The sequence below is a fragment of the Canis lupus genome, chromosome 34 (genome assembly GCF_011100685.1).
Source record: "Canis lupus familiaris isolate Mischka breed German Shepherd chromosome 34, alternate assembly UU_Cfam_GSD_1.0, whole genome shotgun sequence".
Lineage (NCBI taxonomy): Eukaryota > Metazoa > Chordata > Mammalia > Carnivora > Canidae > Canis > Canis lupus.
Window position 1 is genome coordinate 39,728,841 of NC_049255.1, and position 21,974 is coordinate 39,750,814.

The 21,974-nt window shown below is 32.6% G+C and overlaps 1 protein-coding gene across 4 annotated transcripts in view; it reads left to right on the forward strand.

Annotated features, from left to right (window-relative positions):
- NAALADL2 (N-acetylated alpha-linked acidic dipeptidase like 2) overlaps nucleotides 1-21,974 on the forward strand; it is a 1,187,116-nt gene that overhangs the window by 1,033,113 nt on the left and 132,029 nt on the right. For all 4 annotated transcript variants that reach the window (XM_038583938.1, XM_038583935.1, XM_038583936.1 and 1 more), the window contains one exon: nucleotides 10,669-10,764. In XM_038583938.1, coding sequence (XP_038439866.1) covers nucleotides 10,669-10,764 — 96 coding nt within the window. The remainder of the gene's footprint in view (nucleotides 1-10,668; nucleotides 10,765-21,974) is intronic.

Below are 21,974 nucleotides of genomic sequence, written 5' to 3' on the forward strand. Positions count from 1 at the left end.
TTCGGCTCAGGGCGTGATCCTGGGGTCCTGGGATTGAGTCCCACATTGGGTTCCCCACAGGGAGCTCGCTTCTCCCTCTGCCTCTCTCTGTGTGTCTCTCATGAATAAATAAATCAAATATTTAAAAAAATGAAAAAAATAATAAAATAAAATTACTGGAGAAGAGTGGAATTCCCAGGTTAAGAGAAGTTCAGGGCGAGCAAAGATTTTAAATCACAACATTAGGCAGAGTTATATATTCTGTTCATATATGAGATGTATATGAGGTGAACAGGGACTTAATTTTTTTCATCTACAAAGATTCTAAAGAATGTCTGTTGATACTGTAACGTGTATTATAGGTGGTATATTCTATAATGAATGGTTAAGAGCACAGACCCTGCCTGGGTTCATTTCCCAGCTTTACTGCTCATGTATGTAGGTTACTTAGACTCGCTGTGCCTCAGTTGCTTTATCTACAAAGTAGAGTGATCAGAGTATCTACTATTTTATGTGGATTTTAACTGAGGGTTTTTCACAGTGAGCCTTATTAGCATTATATATCATTCATTATACGTACAATATTTTTAATGCATATTATAGAACATTAAGGATTGACATGATCTCTGCTTAAGGGTATAACTATTCGTAGACAATTTTCTGTACTTTAGAGGAAATCTACACATAAATACAAATCTTTTGCTTACAAGTGATTCTCAAGGGCAGTAAAGAATCCTCACATCCCTCCCTAATACTTTACCTGCATAGAGTGGGCATGCCAGATTCTCCAAAACACCCAAAATATTTAGTATTTATTTTAAAATGGTACTTGGCTTAGGAATAATGGCTTAAGTTACAAGACATCTTTCATCATCAGATTATATTTTAGTGTTGGGAGGCTTATGACCCTCTGTTACATAGTGTTTAGCATATATATTGAAAATCTGTTAAACCTCCTACCAATCAGAAAATGTGTATTATTTTGACATTTTACCGTGTGGATATTACTTGCGTGGTAGTGTTTCAGGTACGAAGTTTATTTTTATTGTTTTATGTTCATGAAGATGCCTACTAACCTTTGTAGGCCGTATATGGTTGAAGTAGTAGAATTCTATAGTTTGAATCAGTGATGTAAGTGTAAGGGCATGTATGAGGCTCAACTAACCAACATTGAAATTTCTATTCTCACACAAGGTACACAGCCATGAAAAATTTGAATAAATGCACTGAAAATATTTTTATCTCTAAGTCTGACGTGATGAAAAAAACCTAAAGGATTTAATCAGTCCTTTTTAGATTTAAAACTTTTTTGAGGACAAATGAAATGAATCAAAAAATAAGAATGCTGAGCCTGACATAGAGTGCCAACCTTAAATTTACTAGTGAAGTGCATTAAGACGAAACAAAAAACGAGAGATGTCATCTACTTTCAATTTTTTTCATGCAAAAAAAAATATTCTTTTAATATCAGAAGACAGTGGAAAAAAAAACATAATTTAAGAAAAAAATAGCTCTTTAATTAGCATGTAGTTAATGTTATGAAAAAAAAATCCCTCTGCAACATTATGACCTGTCTCATTTTATTATGGACTGGACTACAGCACCGCCGTATGAACTGGCATTTAAGGACCCCTGGATTAAATGAGAATGAATGGTTCATATGTTTGGGTTAACATCCTGCCAACGAGTGAATGTATTTCCTTAGCAAATTTCTTCATCCTTTGTCCTAAACCTCAGCTTTCTTCATCTACAAATTGGGGACAGATATACCATTTTTTTTTTTTTCAGATATACCTTTCTGACAGAGTTGCTACTTGGATTAACAGTTCTAGGAATTTTCTTAGGAGTTCTATATATAGGAATTCATATAATACTTATGATTTTATGAGTAGATTTTGTCATACTCCCTTTGCAGATGAGAAAGCTAAAGCACAGAGAGAAGTTGGGGAGCTTGCCATATATCAAGTATTTGATAAATATTGTTAAACTTTCAATAATATTTACTAGCTTTATGTATTTATTCTATATTTATTATACTATAGGACTATTTATCATTTATTTTCCATAGACAAACATTAAATATTGTATATTTATTATATAAATAGTACATATTTCTATATAGTATATATTTACATCTTTTATTCTAAATAAATAAATTTTGGTCTTTTATTTAGTTATTTTATTTCTTTATTTAATGCATATACATTTGTTATATTTATGTTGATAAGAACATTGTTACTAGTGTCATTAAGGCAAATGTTTTGTCAGATGTTATTCTTTTATTCATGACAGCAACACAATTATGGAAGCAACATAAACACTGCTCATTTTGCTTTACTATATGGAATAATTAATGTTTATTCAGAAAGTTTATTTGGCAACATATATTTACTTAATCTTAACTATTTACCATCAGATTATTAGCTGAAGGAATTAATTAGGAAATGCCTTACTTTGTGAAACCCTCTGCTATGTGTTATTATTATTTTTTGTTATTGCTACAACTCAGCTTTCCCTCCTTCCTGATCTTTGTGATGTGAAACAAAACAAAGACATAGACTACTTAATGATAATGTATGAGATAGGCACACATCCAGTGATTAAGATATGAAAGAAGGCAAGACATATAAGGGGAAGAGCTGAATGAAAGTCTAAAATATGAAGATTGGGTCCTATGAAAGTATTTTGTTTGCATATGAGAACTTCAAGATCAAAAACTCATCATAAATTCATTGAAATGATATGTATTTTTAAGACTTGTATTACAATTTTTATCCCCCTCTTAAAAGTACAGGAAAAGGTGAAATGTTTAAAGAATGTGCACGCACGCACACACACACACACACACAGAGGCAAAGTTTATTATTGGCTTTCCAGGAACTGTTTTGCAATTTTTAAAAAATCATTTAACCATTTGAATTTCTTATGTTTTACTTTGTGTTTCTGGGTTAAATTAAGATCTCTAATGTTTCATTTAGGTCTAAAATTAGAATGCTACCTCAATATGAATGGAACTATAAAGGGACCTTGAATATTTTCAATATTTTCAATAAGGCCAATGGTGTGGACTTTCCTAAAACTTGAAAAAAATAATTGAAATGAAAAAAATGGGTGAATTCAGAAAATAATGTCCTAATATTGTTCCACATTTGACCCTTAGATTGTTACACTTCTGTTTAAACTCCACATTATCTCAAGTCTGTTTTACTTTGAATAGTAATGAGAAGGTTATGTTTCCAAAATTATGGCTGTAATTACCTTTTTCATCAGCCCAGCACATTATGAATGTCAGTGCCATTCAAAGCCTGCAATTGTTTTAATTCCATATATTAAATTTAAGTATTGATGTGTATATTCTCTTTTGCAGAAAGGAGAATATTACAATGAAGGAAATGCATGTGGGACTTCTTAGATTCAATTTTATTTAGTCTAAGCAGGAAGTCTTTGATTATATCTTTTAACTGTACATAGCATTCATGCTGCTTATATAGAGTAGAGTAAGTCTTGGAGGGAACTAGAACAAGAGATGGAGAAAATCATCCTTTTCCACTGACATTCAAGAAATCAAAATCTTCAGCTAAGGAGAATTTTGGCAGTAAGGGGTAGGCATGGCATAGGAATGAAAGCATGGGTTGCGGAGTCAGAAAAATCTGTGTTTGAATCCAGACTCTACCACTTACTTATGGTATGACCTTGAGCTCATATGTGGAACTCATTGGTTCTCAATTCCCCATTTGTAAGGAGAGGGTCATAATCGATTCCACCTTCAAGATACGTAGGTGGATTAAATATTATTGTATTCACCTAAATCATGTTCATTAAGTGCCAAGTACACAGAAAAGACATGTGCAGAATTTTTTTTTTTAGATCAATGCCCTTTACACCTACATGAACTAAATATTTTAAATGATTATTTCCCCCCAAAAAAAATTCAAAGGGTGTATTTTGGTATGGTAGTAAGTTAAAGTCTGGTCAACTCCATCTATTGTAGAAATGAATTGAATATAACCTTTGAGTGTTTTCTTCCCTATGTATAGGCACTAACACTCTTCCACCATATTTTTATCCTCATTTCAACACTTGTCTCTCCAATGGCTCCTCCAGTTACAATTCATTTTTCTGGGTAATTTTCCTGAGCTTGTAATTCCTTCCCTTTAAGACTGTGATCTATTTATTTCCCTAAAATTTTCATGTTTTTTTTAAAAAAAATATCATCTGACCTTCCGGATGCTTTCTCTCACATTAAAAATAAGTTCACATCGATCTTGTCTAAAACAACAAATACACTTTGCCTTGGTTCTTTTATTCTCTTCAGGTAGTGATAAATATTTTTTAACTTTTCACTCAACCTAACATGAATTTCTAGAGAGAATAAGGTAGTTCATAATGTTGCACTTTTCACATTTACTCCTCAACTGATTGCATTGTGTCCTGTGCTCACTAATCCATAGAAACTCTTCTGACAAAAGGCACTGGGAGTCTTTGAAATGTGACTTCCAATAGATGATTTTCATCTTATTGTATTTCTTTACTTCCTTTGAAGCATTGATTATTCATTCTCAGACATTCTCTATCTTTTTGAGTCTCATAAAATCAAACTCATATGATGATGTTTACTTTGATTATTCTATCTATAATGTTTTCATAGATTTTGTTTTTATTTTTCCTTAAGTATAGGTGCCATTCAGAGATCTCGCTGTTACTCAGAGATCTGTGCTACACTCACTATGTATGGTCCTCTTTACATTTTGATTATTATGTGCATGCTTCTCAAATTTTCTCACACATTTTTTTTTATTTTTTATTTCAGTTTAGAATTTGGTCTTGAACCAAAAACATCTGAAATAATAGTCACTCGTCTTCTGGGATAAATTTAGATGGATATCTCACAAATACCTTACTTCAAATGTTTAAAACTTATTTTTTGTCCTAAATTCTCATGTGTTTCTATATTTTCTAAGTTAATGAAATTTGTATCCACTCATTTCATCAAATCTGGAAATACTTGCAATCTAGGCTCCTTTTAAGACTTACACATCCAATTAATTACCAAGTACTTTATTTTAGACATTTTATCCTAAACATTTATCAAACTGACTCCCTCCTCTCTAATTCTACAACTACTGTCCTGGTTTAGCCTATAGCTTTTTTTAAAAATTTAAATTAAATTAGCCAGTATATAGAACATCATTCATTTCAGATGTAGTATTCAGTAATTCATCAGTTGCCTATAACACCCAGCACTCATCACATCATGTGGCCTCCTTGATGCCCATCACCCAGTCACCCCATTCCCCCCACCCACATTCCCTCCAGCAATCCTCAGTTTGTTTCCTATAGTTAAGAGTCTCTCATGGTTTGTCTCCCTCTGATGACTTCCCATTCAATTTCCCTCCCTTCCCTATGATTTTCTGCACTGTTTCTTATATTGCACATATGAGTGAAACCATATGTTAATTGTCTTCCTCTGATTGACTTATTTCACTCAGCATAATACTCTCCAGTTCCATCCATGTCAATATAGATGATAAGATTTCATCCCTTTTGATGGCTGAGTAATATTCCATTATATGGGAGAACATACCACATCTTCTTTATCTATTCATCTGTCAGTGGATATCTCCACTCTTTCCACAGTTTGGCGATTGTTCACATTTTCTCACTCTAGTACTGCAATAGCCTTCTATGTAAACTCCCTGTTTCCTATCATATCTTTTTAAAATTTACCCCCCCCCTTATAAGCATCAATGAGTACCATCCTCAGCACACACTTGAAAAAATAACTTGCTGTATTCAAAGCCCTCTAAGGACTTACTGTCCTACAGAAATGGTTTATAAGTCTTAACAACTGTAGATTGTAGAAGAGAAACTTCACAAGGAGTTCAATACACAGCACGTATTTATAGTAATTTTAATTTCAGAACTCTAACTTTGCTTACATAACAAGAGCAATTCGTGACAAGTGTAAAAAATCAGTTTTAAGGTAGTCCTTTGCTCCTTCCTGAGCACATTTATATACTTTGTTTCTTTGCTTAATTTTGACATGAACTCTCTGAGAAGGACCAGCATGTTTACATTTTTCATCCTTATGGATTGATGATACTAAGATTGAGAAATTCATGACTTACTCAAGGTTTTCCGTCAGTTTTCACTATTTTAATACAAAGTGATCCCAGGTCTTAAAAGGCTCATAGTATAGTAGAGAAAACTGAAGTATGACAGAAACACAATGTGATAAATGATAAGTAGAAGTAAATATAATGTGGAATTAAAACACTGACAAGAGCACAATGAACTCTGATGGGTTGGTGAGGATCAAGGAAAGCAACTATAGAAAGAAACCTGATAACCAGATGGAGGAAGAACATTTCTGGCAGATGAGGAAATGGCATAAGTATAGGAACAGAGATAGTAAAAGTAAGGGTGGGTCCTGTTTGGTGAATAACCTGCTGCACTATAACCAGAAGCTATATGGATAAAAATAGCTTATGGGAAAGAAAGAATTGTTCTAAAGTGAAAGAAAAAAAAAAGGCTAGGACTTGTTTGTGAAATATCATACTAAAGATTTTAAACTTTGGTCTCTAGTCAGTAGGGACCAGAGTTTGGATAAAATAATAAATGACTATAGCAATAGATAAAGACTTGTAGAAAATTGTCTAAATATATAGATTATAAGGGAATTGGCTAATGTAACTCTATGGTACAAAGGGTGAGAGACGCTGGAGCCAAGAACGGCACAAAATTTAAAAAAAATATATATATATATATATAAATAAAGGCAAAATATCGATATAATGCTATCATCCAAGAAATGAAGGCAACAAATAGAAACACATGATTTGGAGCATAAGTTGATATATCTGAAGGATTTCATAAACAAACAAAATGATGAACTAAAAACAGGAATCTGATCTGGAGACAAAGATTAGGAAATCATCATTTTGAAGATGGTAGTTGAAGCCAGAAAAGTAGATAAAACCCCTTAGCTTGTGGAAAAGAGAAGACTGAGAGTAGACCACCTAAAAATGACAGTAAGATTCAAAAAAGAAAAGGAAATCCATTTCATGGAGAGAATAATATGCAACTCAAGAATCAGCAGGATCAACTCAGTGATGTTAGACAAAAGAGCTGAAAGAAAGACAGTGTCCTAAATATGGCTGAATGTTACAGGAAGGACAAGTAAGTCTGTGACTGGAGTGACAAATGGAATTTTACCCCATATCCTAGTTAGACTTTTTTATTTATCAGTATCCCTTCTTCTGTAATATTTTTATTATGATCTGCAGGTGGCAGACATATAGTGTTAAGTTTTTCATCTATTTTTATTTACTTCTTTATTTTAATCAATCAATAATTTTTCTAGACAAAAGTCCTTTCCAAGTGGTTAGTGGTGCCTAACTTCCCTCTCATTCCCAGATGGGAACCATTATTAAACAGCCATCACTCAGAGTTAATATAATAGTAGTAGAAAACTTTCACAAAGCATATATCCCTCTCTTAATCTTTTCTTTATTTTTATGTCAGGATATATAAATACCTGTCTATGAATAATAATGTTATATGTGTGTGTGTGTGTGTGTATGCATATACAGAATGGTAACGTTGTAATACTTTCAAAGACAGTGATATTTGCTGTCTTGTGTGTTCAAATCCATTATTTAAACTCCATGAGATTAAGGATCATGTCTGCAGTTAGTGCAGTAAATGGCATGTAGAAGGGGCACATGGATACTTTTTAAGTTAATAAATGAGGGAGTAGAAACAAAAAAATGGTATGGCAAGAAATAGGTGAAAGAATAAGACAGAGAAAGGGATTACATTGGAGGATAAGGCTCATAATGGATAATTTAAATTAACATATACTGCTACTAAATAATTTAAAGTTCAATAAAAACCTCATTAATTATAATTCCCTATTTATCTTGTATGGGATCACTCAGTTTGAGGGGGGCTGTTATTTTACCTTTGCACTATTTATGAAGTTTTGCTTTGGTAGGAAAATTAATAAGATAAAATTATGTCAAGAAGTTTATTTAAAACTACTCATGAAACAAACTTTTTAAGGACTTCAGGCTTAAGTTATTAAATGAAAATGAATGCTGCAAATTATTCATGCCATTCTTTTATTAAAGTTGATTCAAAGATATCTCTCTTTAGAAAAATAGGCCTATCTAAATGTGAATTATGCCCTTTCATAGGATCATAGAGAGGTCTTTGGATTTCCTTTAGTTGACCATCGTACTGCAATTACCACCATATCACTGCCACCCTTACCAGCATCATTATGATGTTTATTGCTATTAGCTTCATCATCAATGCCATTAATATAAGCTCTCTAGTATGGCAGGTATTGGACCATTCACAACATCTCTGTGAAGTATACGATGTTTAAGTTTTTTTAGATGTGGTAACTAATCCTTTGGAGATTAAAGTGTTTAAGATAACATAATTAAGTGGCAGAACCAAAATTTTAATATATTTCTATATTGACTGTCCAAAATGCCCCCCAAAAAACCTTATTAATAAACAAATTTAAGTTTATGAGACCTATTGCAGTAAGGAAGAATTGCATCCTAAGTGTATTAGTTTCCCAGGGCTGCCGTAAGAAGGTACCACAGATTGAGTATGAGGACATCTATTGTTCAAGGTGGTATCAGAGTTGGTTCCTTCTCAGATGTGTGACAAAAAAATCCATCTCAAGCCTCTTGCCTTGCTTCTTGTGGTTTTTTAGCCATCTTTGGAGTTCCTTGGTTTGTCAACCATCACTCCAATCTCTACCTTCATGTTCACATGGTTTTCTCCTTGTGTGCATATCTGTTACCCACTCCACCCCATTATAACCCTATTCTAAATTAAGTAGTTGCATCTGCAATGATCTATTTCCAAATAACATCAGATTCTGAGATATTGAAGGTTAGAGCTTCAACATATGAATTATTCAACCCATAACACTGAGTCTTAGTAAACTCTCCAAATGGAGAAACTAGGGAAGGATATTTATGATATTTTGGCCTAGTTGTGTGGTTTTATGGTAAGCCATAAAAAGTGGAATACTAGTTGGGATTGAGCAGTTTCTGGCAAATTAGTTTTAGATTACAAGCCAAAATGAGGAGGGGAACATAAAGCAAGTGTTTATAAATATTCTGTTTGCCTATATAGATATGTTTTTTGGTTGATTCATGGTTTTCTTATCCCAAGTGGGAATATACTGGAGCAAATAGCTGAATTACTTTTGTTTGATCACAATATTGTACAAATAGGGGATGAAGAGTATGCCTGAGTACATAATTATTTAATTTATAGGGAATTATTAATATGTTGGTTTTTGTCCTCATCTATATGACTTCAGAGTCCATCATTACATCATCCTAACTTTTTTCATCATTGATCTATATAGTCTATGCTGCTAGATTGCTCTAATATACAGCTCTATTGAATAGGTCTAATAGAATTCAGTTTAAATTTGCTACCCTGTTGTAGTCATTGCTGGTTGGATTGGGTTTCATCTTTCTTCCCTATGAAAGCCTTCAGAAAGATTATCTATCATTCAGTAGTCTACATATATACATATATATCTTAACCCAATTCTTCTATTTTCTACACAAATCCTAGTTACTTCAGGTTTTCAAGTAAAAGCTATATTTATATGGTAAGTAATAGTCCTCTTGTGGGATGCTAATAATGTCGATAACTACAAGAGCATTATTCTAGATAACATCTTTGTCCTTTTGGACAAAGTATCACAGACTGAATGGCATAGAAAGCAACAGAATGTTGTTTCTCACAGTTCTGGAGATAAGAAGTCCAAGACCAGGGTGCCAACATGATGGAGTGAGGATTCTTTGTAGGTTGCAAACTTCTACCCCAATTGTAATCCCAATTACAAGGATGAAGCCCTTATGATCTTATCCTCTCCCAGATGCCCCACCTCCTAATACAATTACTTTGGAGATTAGGATTTAAATACAGGAATTTTTAATAAGCATGAATATTTAGAGGATAGTAGATACTAACATGGTCAGCATCCTGTGTCTTCTAATATCCTGAGGTTTGTTTACACCTAGAGGTACAAAATGACTAAAGTTTTTTCTGATTAAAAAAAAAAAAGTTTTTCTGATTAATTTGAAGCATTTTCAACACCAATGTTCTGACACAACCAACATGCTATCATTTTATTGGAAGCACGTGGACCATGAGACCTATCTATCCAAAATATCTTACTATTGCTTTGAAGTGAGTTTTGCAATATTTAAAATATCATGCACATGTTTACCTCGGCTTTTTTGATGGTAATTGTGTTACAAAAAAAAAATGCCATCCTACCAGCCTTAAAACATAAAATTTAATATATGAATCAGAGAAAGGGTTTCAGATAGAGATTTTGTCATCAGGATATCTTACTCTACATATAAGTTTGCATTTGAAAAAAAGGGGGGACTGCAAAGAATCACCTCCTCTGAATAAAATAAAATAATTTTGTAAATACAAATAAGAGTTTTAGAATTCTATTCTTTAATTTATAAGTATTCTGCAATTGGGTTAATTAGATCAGTAGAATTAAGGCCAACAATCCACAGAAAACTTAAAGCAATTTAGAGTCCTTTTGAATCTTTAAGGAAAATCCAATAAGCACTTGAAAAACAAAATCAATGAAGAGTTTTAAATGTTTCTTTTCTGATTTTTCTACAGGGTCCAAGTTTTCTTTCTGAGGCCCTTTTTCCTAAACGCACAGCAAAAATTGAAGAAATGGATCCATTTTTCAACCTTCATGAAACCATTACCAAGGTAGGAGATAACAGCATTCATGAGCAAGTTAGGAAAGTTTTGTTCTTTTTTGTTGGTAGATGGAGAAAAGGAAAATAATCAATCAAGATAAATCTTATACTTTCATTTATAAAATATACTCGAAAAGATTTTAAGTACCTCCTGTTATTTTACTAAGGAGTGAAGATGATAAACTACTCAATCAAGATCATACTGACCAACAGCATAATTTGTATTCAAGATCAATCTTTGATAAAACAATTAGAGTTGTTTATTCATCTGAAAGTAGATTTGTGGTATACTCTCAAGTACACCCTTTGATTAAGGGCAGTAAAAATGTGTCTTTGAATTTTTGTATCTTCAAAGTTTTGTTTCAGTATTTAAGAGACTCGGTTTTTGCGGTGGTACTTTTTAATTTCAGTAAAAGAAAAATGGCTCTTTAAAAAAAAGACTGCATTTATAATAAATGCTTTTATACTAAATGATTGTACCTACATTTTTCTTAAAACTCTTAGCTGTGAGTTTATAATATGGAGAAAATTAGATTGTACAATATGGAGTAAATAAATTTAATCTCTGACATCATATGACATCATATGAATTTTTACATTTACCAACTATTTGTTTAACCTGTCATAACCTCCCTTTTGGGGATAGAGTTTATAGAGAATATTGGCATTTCAGCACATTTAAAATAATCCATATTTATATATGCTTAGTTGAAAGATTGAATCATTCTTAAATCTTCTTAGTGAAATTTTACACGGCTATTTTTCTCTTTCATGAACAGGAAATGTGATATAATGAACTGAACTCAGTAAATGGCATTAGAATGAACTCAGAATACAGACTAGGATTCTAGGTCTACCCTAGCTTTTTAAAAAACTGTGAATTTATTTCTTCTGAACTTTTGAAATAAGAGGAGTTTGGACCACATTTTACTTAAAATTCTCCTAGCTCAAAATATCTAAATCTTAACTATATTTATACCTCTTTGCTTTGAAATTTATTTCACTTCTTTGATTTAGTTTTAATGTACCCATCCTTTAATATACATATTTATTTGGATATAGCAATATGGAAGTGCCCCCTTTACTAAGGAAAATAGTTCCTTAGTATTCAAAATATTAAGTATATTCTTAATACTTCTAAAGATGATAGATTGATAGATAAAAATAGATATCTATATCTATATATCTATGTACCTATTTAAATGAGTATATATATCTGCATACATTTAGATGAGGGTGTTTGTGTGCAGATGTGTGTATTCATTCAAATATTCTGGATACTTAAAGTTAGGTTTACTTACTTATTTTTAAGTGAAGCATTAGAGGACTTTAGGGCAATGGAAGAGTAATATTTTCTCCATTTTTTTATGCTTTCCTTTGGGTCAGGGAGTTCACTGGATTTTTATGGAATGAATAATTTGAGACCCTAGTGATATCAGATGTATAGTGAGAAGTGGAAACACACAGTGATGTCTTGGCCACTCCACAACTTCTAAGAGCATGTTGGGAAGTAGGGATGGGACAAGAAGGGAGTGGAGTAGAGTAGGACATAGGCTGAACATATTTATGAAGTCAGCACTTAGTGTAAAACACAGAAAGTCAGAGACCTTTTGAAAGAATACACAAATTTGTGCACAGACATTACCACCGGTTCCACATTTATTTTCAAATTTATTTCACATGTAAACAGATACTAACCCATTAAATGGATGATGGAAAACATTCTGTGAAGAAATAAATCATGCATAAGTGCAGAAGTAAGTGGCCTGTGGCACTTTTCATGGCCAAATATATTTATCTACTGTTGATACTGTTTCCCTAATCATCATGTTTACTTATGGTGACCATTCATGTTAGAGAGATAGGCCAGGGGAAGAAACTGTGCTTTCAGAAGTTCAATCTTAGTTTACCAGTAGGAGAAACTAGGGAACCATAACAAAAGGTACTTAATAAATAATTTATTTTAAGGTCAAATTTTCATTGATCAACAACCAAATAAAAATAAAAATATGGTGGAGCTGACTAGGATATATGGATATATGGAGCCCAGATTTTACTACATTGGCTATCAACTTATTATTTAATGTAGTAAAACTTTATTTTATTTTCTACATCAAAAAGGAATACACTCATAAGGGCTTTCCTCACTGGGATTCTGTGAGATTGAAAGACAACGTATACATTTTCTCTGGAAATGCAATAATGGATGTAATTGAGTATAATTATTAACACAATAAAAAGTATGAGTGCTGATGTCTTGAAAGTAGACTCTTACCTGCATAAGTTAGATATGAAAGTGTACAATTAAACTAATTGATTAAATGCTGAGAATACACTGGTAGGTTAGTGTGTACAAAGAGAATATATAATTTAATTTGTAAAAGATTGATCAAGGCCTTTGGAATATTTTTTCAGTAAGAATAATAATGGTATTATCATAGTATATCATGTATTTAGTACACTCCTTTTTTACATAACAGTGAGATATTATAGAAATTACCAATGGATTTTGAATAAAAAGATCCAGTTATGTATAAGTTCTGTCGCTGTGAATTCTGAAAAGCTGATGTGAAATGGGAGAAACACTTTAGAAAATGATAAAACACAATTACTGATATACCAATTATAAAACGTTTTAAAGAAATCTATAGTAATTTGAAATATTGAAGATACTATTCCTTATTCCTCCCAATAAAATTTGAATTCAGTACATGGCACTATAACACAATCACATATTTATTTTGCCTAATTAAATAAATATAACAAGCATATACATCTAATACAAATGTTCATGTAATGCAATCTATTATCCTTCACAAATGAGTAACTTTACATTCTAGGCCTTTGCTATAGATCCCAAATAAGACATATGTAAAATTAAATTATAGTTCCTAAGTATTAAAAAGTTAAGAGTCTATCAATGGTGTTATTTTTCTGAATAAAAAAATGAAAATAAATAAACTGCACTCACACATGGGATAAGAGCTATGAGTCCTAGTATGTAGCTTTCCAATGCTGTCCTGTAGCTTTTTAAAAATATATTTTTTACAAAGTATGAATTTATGTCGGCATTTGTCTTTTTGATATAAAGCATGCAACCTAAGAAAGTAATGAATGAGAGACTCAATATTGATGCTAAAAGGTGTAATTCATCATTGCTTCAATGACAGTCAGGTGGTATAGTATAAAGTTGCCGAAGGGCAGGACATACTGTCTTGATGTTGGAGATGTTTTCTTATCTTCTATAATTACCTTTAAAAATAGTACTTGTTTTTTTAATTATCATAGAAGCCAAACTAATTTCTCCAAAGACTACACATGAATGAAATACCAATATAAATCTGAGCTGCTAATCTTTTAATAAGTGAATAAAAATCTCCATGGATTTATGTTTTGGAATAGGCTTATTTCTCCCTCTCTACCTAGGACTTTTCTAGTTATGTTTCTAAATCTTCAACATTTAGCTCATAAATTGTTATTAGTTATCTAAGTATTTTAGTAGCCTATTATAAGCCAAGGATGAAGCAAAACACTTGAAATACAAAAACAGTTATTACATGGGAGTGGGTCCAAAGAAGTAAACAGGTAAGGAAATCATTTCAATGTAACATACTAAAAGAGGTGATAGTGATATGAACAAGTTATGAGGAGAATGAAGATGGAGTTTATGCTTCTGGCTAGATTTGAGAAATTCACCAGAAAGGCGACATTTGAAGACTTTAAGAAATATTAACTTCATCTGTAATGTCAATGAGCTACCCTTGAGAATTCTTTAAAAAGCAGGTTGTTGGTAATATTGTGTGAGAAATGATGATGTGTACTTTCTTTAATGGATATGGGACATGAAGCAGAGTGAGGAGTATAGGGTAATTTGAATAGTTCCATTATGGGCAAAGTTAATATTATTGAATTAACCAAATTGGGCATTGAGCTGAAGAAAGTGATAGAGTTTAGCATCGAACATGCGGAATTTTGGATACTTCGTGCATCTAGACAAATCTGTCATGGTGGCAGTTGGATACACGATTGGAGCTCAGGAAGAAATAGAATCCAAGGCATTAGCTGATGTAATAACGACTTATCACATGTAGCTTTAAATTAAAAAATAAATTAAATAAAACCAGAACTTAATTTCCTCAATATCATTAGCCACAATTCACATGTTTAGTAACCACATATGACTAAGGGTTGCATAGGATGGCGCAGATCATAGAACATTTTCATCATTACCGATGGTGCAAGAATGTTGCCCTGACAATATTCATGCAGAGGAGCAAGAGTGACAGGGAGAGGACAAATGACCCAGGCTAGAATGGTTTATGGGATCCATTGGAAAAGACACATTATAAGAAAGAGGAAGTGTTCAAAGGCATATTTCCCCACAACCTCACACCGTTAAGATGGCTATTATTAAAAACAAAACAAAACAAAGAATAACAAGTGTTGACAAGGATGTAGAGAAATTGAAACCCCTGTGCACTGTCCGTGGGAATATAAAATGGTGTAGCTGCTGTGGAAAACTATGGCAGTTCCTCAGAACATTACAAATAGAATTATATGATCTACCAATTCCACTTCTGGGTAAATACCCACAGAATTGAAAGTGGAGTCTTGAAAACATATTTGTATACCCACGTTGATAACAGTATTACTCACAATAGCAAAACATGCACACATCCCTGGTGTCCGTGGAGGGATAAATGGATACGTAAAATGGGGTGTATACATACGATGGAATATTGTTCAGCCTTAAAAAGGAGGGAGATTTTGACACAGACTACAACATGGGTGAAACTTGAAGAGTTTCACCCATGTTGAAATAAGCCAATAACAAATTGACAAATTCTATATGTTTCCATGTATATGATGTACTTGAAGTAATTGAAACCAAGGAGGAAAAAAAAAACATAGATTGGAGGTTGGGGTAGGAATGGGACATTTTTATTTAATGGGTATAGAGTTTCAGTTTTACACCTTGTAACTTGCACAAGGCATAAGAGTTCCAGAGACGGATATTGGTCCTGGTTACACATTAGGAGCGTATTTCATACCACTCAATCATACTTAAAAATGACTGGTGGCAAATTTTATGTTATGTGTATTTTACCACAATATTTAAAAATCCAGGAAAAAAGTGTATTTGCCTGGTCAACTGGTCACTGTAACTTCTGAACCAATTGTTTGGAATTTTAGAATTATTTTTTTCTCTTCATTTATGCCCAATCCTCAGTTCTTTGCCATTATCCATAGAGTTCACATGACTTGTCAACCATTTCTTTGGTCTACATTTTTTTTTTTTTTTAGATTTCATTTTTTTTATTATTAGAGAGAGAGAGAGAGAGAAAGAGAGAGAGAGAGAACAAACGGGAAGGAAGGGGTAGAAGCAGAGGGAGAAACAGTCTCCTAGCTGAGCAGGGAGCCCAACAGCATCAGGAGCATGAAGCCATGAGGCTCGATCCCAGGACCCTGAGACCATGACCTGAGCCGAAGGCAGACGCTTAACCGACTGAGCCACCCGGGCGCCCCTGCTCTACTTTTAATTGATGTAACACCCTGTATTTATTTTATATCCTTTTGGATTTAATATATTTTATTAGCATTTTCTTGATGAATTTTCACCATAATCCACACTCAATAAATGATGATTGATAACCCTTTTTAAACAACACACTATAGATATGTTGAAAAGGAAAGGGCTTAAAATCAAGTGTCAATATATAGCATTTGGGGAAGGAGAGGAAAGATGCTATCTATTGCATTATTGAATTAATTGTACTTTTCCTCCGGAACCCCAAATGCTCTATATTATACTTTAAAATCTCTGAGTATGAATGATACATCCAGGAAAATGAAAAGTACCTTACACATGTGGTACCATGGAAACTAGCAAATGACCTAATTCTGCAGGTGAGCTCCCTTAAGAAATACCAATTACTAGTCATATCATTGTTTTTTTCCATCTAATTTAAGAAAAAAAATATTTCTTTAATTATTGTAGGATATGCAATATTAATACATTTTTAGTACAGGGGTTTTAAAATACTGTTTTTAAATGTATATGCAGTTCTTCCTTTTCTTATATAATGTCAAAATAGAGATCTTTTATAAAATTATTTGGATATTGCAATATTCCAAAGAGAAAAATAATAGGAATAATATAGTATTCATTCCTATTATGCGTGTGGAGAAAGTATCGCAGTGAGATTAAATTGCAGAATAAGGCAGCATTTGTATAAAGCCTGGAAGTCAGGACTAGTGATTCTTATATAGTTTGTATTCTAACAAAGTAGTTATAGTTGCCCTTACTTATAGCTATAAATTTTAACTCAATTTTGCAGTGGTGTGAATAAAGGCAAGTGGTGGTGTCTTCAATAATGGAAAACATTTAAATAATTCTAATTTTTAACCGTTTCAGCTGATATTAGTTACATTTAGAGGTAATAACCAGAATGACTTTGACTAATACAGTTATATCCTGCTAATTTATTTTAAACACATAATTTGCAAAATATGAATCTGTGATTATTTTTAAATGTCACTAATAAATTATGTTCGTACCAGTTGTTGTGATATTAAGATTCTCAGAGCATGGCAACTGAAAACAATCCGCTAAAAGAATCTGTTGATTTTATAACGATAGGACACAAAGGCAGACTAAAATACAGAAGGATTTTATGTCTCTGGAGATGTCATTCTAAGCTATTGCTTAAAAATCATAGCATAGTAGCCCTTATGTAAAGTCAGAGAAAAAGGAAGAGACCGGATATCTTTTATTCAGTTTCATGAATCCCACAGCCATGTATTCGTGAGCTAATAGATTTCTGGTACAGTTCTTTAAATGCTTAAAAACCTGGCTCCGATTTCTAATCTGAATGAGCAAATCTGAGTGTCTTCCAAGTATCTTTAATGTTGATATATTATTTGGATGAAATATGAGAATACTGTATTCTATTTAGCAAAGCAAGTATAATGATAGGCTTTAATCAGACTTGTACATTTGAGGTTATTTTGAAGCTGTGAGATTTAAGAGTTTTGTTATTTTAAAAAATACTTTGAAATTTTTTTCCTGTTATATCAAATTGTTGTTACTAGATGCAAGATGTCTCCGTAGGGATCTACACTGTGTTTCATGACATGAGCTAAACCAGAAAATATCCCAAATATGTATTTTCAATGCAGAGATTGTACTTTGTGATAAAGAATGTTGGTTGGGGCTACTCAAGGGAAATGATGGGATATTAAAACCAACCTTGTAGGCTTTGAAAAGGAAATTTTATAGGTGTGCATTTTCTTCATAAATGTATAATTAAACTCAATATCTTCATTTACTGAAATTGGAAATGGTGCTGACTATATTTTCTCTTGCCTAGAGAGGTTTGGTTTATTGTTTTTCATTATATGGCACAAGTATTACAGTTTCTAAAGGCATACCTTATGCTATAAGTTTCTCTTTTTTGTCTTTGTTTTTGTTACTCAAAAGCAAATTGTTACACAATAGACACCTGTCAAATCTGACACCCTTTTTAAAGGGTAGTTCATCATCAAAATAGATATTTCTGTCTCATCAAATTAAGAGAGTTAATATTGCACATTAAGAGAAGGAGAAAAGCTGTGATTCTCTTAGCATACATTTTTTCTTCAATATATACACTGACTGATTTTAACACGTATTTATTGCAGAACATAAATATGCTAATGATATAAATCAGGATAGGAAGCTCTATGATCACCTATAAATAATACGGCAATCTTATAAAGACACAGTCAACCTACTTTGGAAAGTTTTCATGTGTGATGCAGGAAATGATGATAGCCTCGTCCCATAAAGTAACACTTCTGAATTTTGTCTGAGCTAAATACATCCTTCTTATTTCTGGTAAATGTCAATAAATTGAAAGTGAATTTTAATGTCAATTTCTTCATTTGCCCCTCACTTTGAACATGAGATTCTTTGTCTTTTCACACCCTTTCTCAAACAATATCATCCTTGAAGTGATGCAGAAGTACAGAGGCAAAGGACAATCCAGTCAATGGATAACAGATTAGCTCTAGGTAGGCAGGTCAAATGTCCTCCCAAAAACTGTTGTTGAAATAAAGCCTCTGTATAATAAGAAGATTTAAAAGCCCCAGGCAATAACCACTTATTAAAAAAAATCAAATATAAGACAACAAACCAGAAGAATCTGAGCAGTCTTTCCGAGTCTATTTTAATGGACTTTGATCATGATGCTCACGCGACCTGGGGATGGTAACCATTGTCCCCATGTGTTATGATAAAAAAAAGATCCCCTTACACACACAGACACACACATACACACCCATCATGTGGTATGAATGAATCAATGATACAAATTTTCAGTGCTCGTTACTCTCCATATTATTCCTTGAAAAACTCTGGATTTATATATATATATGCATGCCTGTATGTCCTCTTTTCCAAGACAGTCTGAATATCATCCTGTTTTTGTTTGTTTGTTTTTAAATCATCCTTGGACCTATGTAGTCTGCAGCTATTGGTGTAATACTGAAAATACTTAAAAGTTGCAGTTTTTCTGTCATTTAGTAGCCAGCGTTTTAATTATGCAGTGTCTCTCAAAGAGTTCACAGCAATTGATGTTTTAGGATAGAATGAATGTATTCCACAAATACTAATACTTTAACAATATTAAATTGAATTTTAGGAACCGGGTGAGAATTGGATTTGAATAAATCAAACAGATTTTTGTTTGAAGGGCAAATAAAACTTTTGTTTGTGATAGAATAATATTTAGTTAGACTTAATTATGATTTATTTACTAATATATCTATTTGATATTATAAGCTAAGGTTTAGGAATGAATTACATTTAAAATTATAGTGTTCTTGACCATTAGTGGAGGCTCAAATAGTAATAATTCCACTTTCTAAAATAAAATAATGAACAGTCATAATTATGTTTTCTAGTTGTCAAGAGAAAGAATTATGACCCTTATCATTACTGACTTTTAAGATAGCTAGGAAGAAGGTAATCCATTTTAGAAATATTTTCTTCAAAAGTGAAAAAAGTCCCTACCAATTAGGATATTGCGTTTGTCATTAATAAAGAACTACATGCAGACTTGTTCAATAAAAAGAAAATAATTCTATTTTTCTCATGTAATTAAAGAGGCATGCTTCAGGAGTGGCTCAAACGCAGCACTTGATCTACTTCTCTATTATCCTCTTAGTTCTACCCTTCTCTCTGTTGGGCATTTCACCAGCGGAATTCCCCCATTGTAGAAAATGCTCGGAGCAGTCCCTAGAATCTTATCTGTACCTAATTCTGTCAAAGCAAGAGAAGATCTGTCCTCTGGTGACTTTCTCAGAAGAGCAATACCGCTGATTTCTATAAAGCCCCAGCAAAACGGACCCTCATCTTATCACTCTGAACTGGCATCATGCTTATTTTGAGTCTTTTCTTGTGACCAGGGAAATAATTGTGCTGATTGGGTTATGCCTGACTTCCTTATGTGAAAAAGAAAGTAAAGTTGTTATAAACCCTGGTTTGGAAGAAAGACACCAAGCAAGATCAAGAAATTGTGGCTCATCATAACTTCTTTGATTAATAATCTTGGCTAATTCAGATTAGTGATAGCCCGATTGAAGGAGGGTATGAAGACAGAGAGATATGTCAGAATGAAAACACTAAGTGACTGGGAACATGGGACCACATAGTAAAAGCATGAATAAGAGACTGATGAGAATCTTAGAGAACAGAATTATTTCAGAGTAGGAAAAACTATATTTTTTATGTCAGATGACTTGGGGAAATAATAAAGGGATTTTAAAGCAAAAAAAAAAAAGATTACTGCTTTTTTAATATAACACGGACTTTTTTGAACATCTCTACATGATATATTTTCTATCAGTCAAATATTCAAAAAAGGAGTTACAGTATTCAGAAGAACAAAGGTGTATTTGATTTTGAAGAATAAGTAAAGACATGTGTTAGCTGGGTTTTAAGTTTTACAAATTTTGACTGGTAATGAAGAGAAGCCAAGTTCCCTCTTCCTCATCCACATTGGTAGGTATAATTGTAATTTATTTTTATTACTGTAAAACATTCTGTTGTGTAGATATACGGAAGGTTATATACTGCTTCACTGTTGATGGCTATTTCATTTGTTTCCAGCAACTATTAAGAACGTTTTGTACAAGTCTCCTTCTATAAGAGTTTCTCTAAGATATATACCAAGGGATGGAATTACAGACTCATGTTTAAGCCTATTAGGTAATGCTAAATTGCTGGGATAATTGACTGTCAAGTCCCCCCAAAACCACCAGAATAGTCTACTGATTAAGCAAAAGTTATTACATTGACTTCACAAAGAGAGGACAACAACTTGACTGAATCTTAGTCATATTTCAGAAAGGAATATCCTGGAGGAAATATTAATAGAAGATTTGAGTGTCTAGACTTAAATTTTAAGGTGAGCGTTCTAATTCAGAGAAATAATTTTAATGGGAAAAATTCATGACGATAGATTAAGGATGGTGGACACAATAACGGGAAGACTATTTTATAAACGAGTTGTTTGTCCAAGTGAGCAGCAGATTACCCAGGGAAGTTTGTGTTTGCATGGAAGAGTAGGCTATTTGTCTGGACATGTTGGTTTGTAGAAATTTCTTGACACAATGAAGTTATTTATTAGCTTAAAGTCTTCATAAACAAATTTTTTTTGGAATAAATAGTTATGTTGACACAAGTGACTAGTTTCCAGTGCTGTTAAGCTAAGTGGACTCATGTAGTATCAATTCATGGAGGCATGTATGACAATTTCCTTTAATATCATCTTCTACCAAACTTGATAGTTTTTAATTTTTGCTAATAGGATATATGCAATTGTGGTTGAAGTTCTACACCTTTCTCTGATTGCTAATGAAATTGAGTGTTCAATTGAGTGTATTGGCAGTTTGGGTTTTCTCTGTAGTTTGGGTTTTCTAGATGTTTGTGCATATGTTTTTTAAGCACCTGTTAGTTGCCAAATTTAATTTTTTTTTATTGGATTGTTTATCTTTTTTATTGACTCATGGGAGATATTTCTTTATTCTGGCCATGAACTTGTAAGATTTATGTGTTGTAAATATCTTCTCCCAGATTTTGACTTTTATTTCCACTCTTTTTTATTGTATCTTTTAATGAACAGTTCTTATTTCAGTGTAATCTAATTTAACAATTTTTTTTTATGTTTAGTGTCTTCA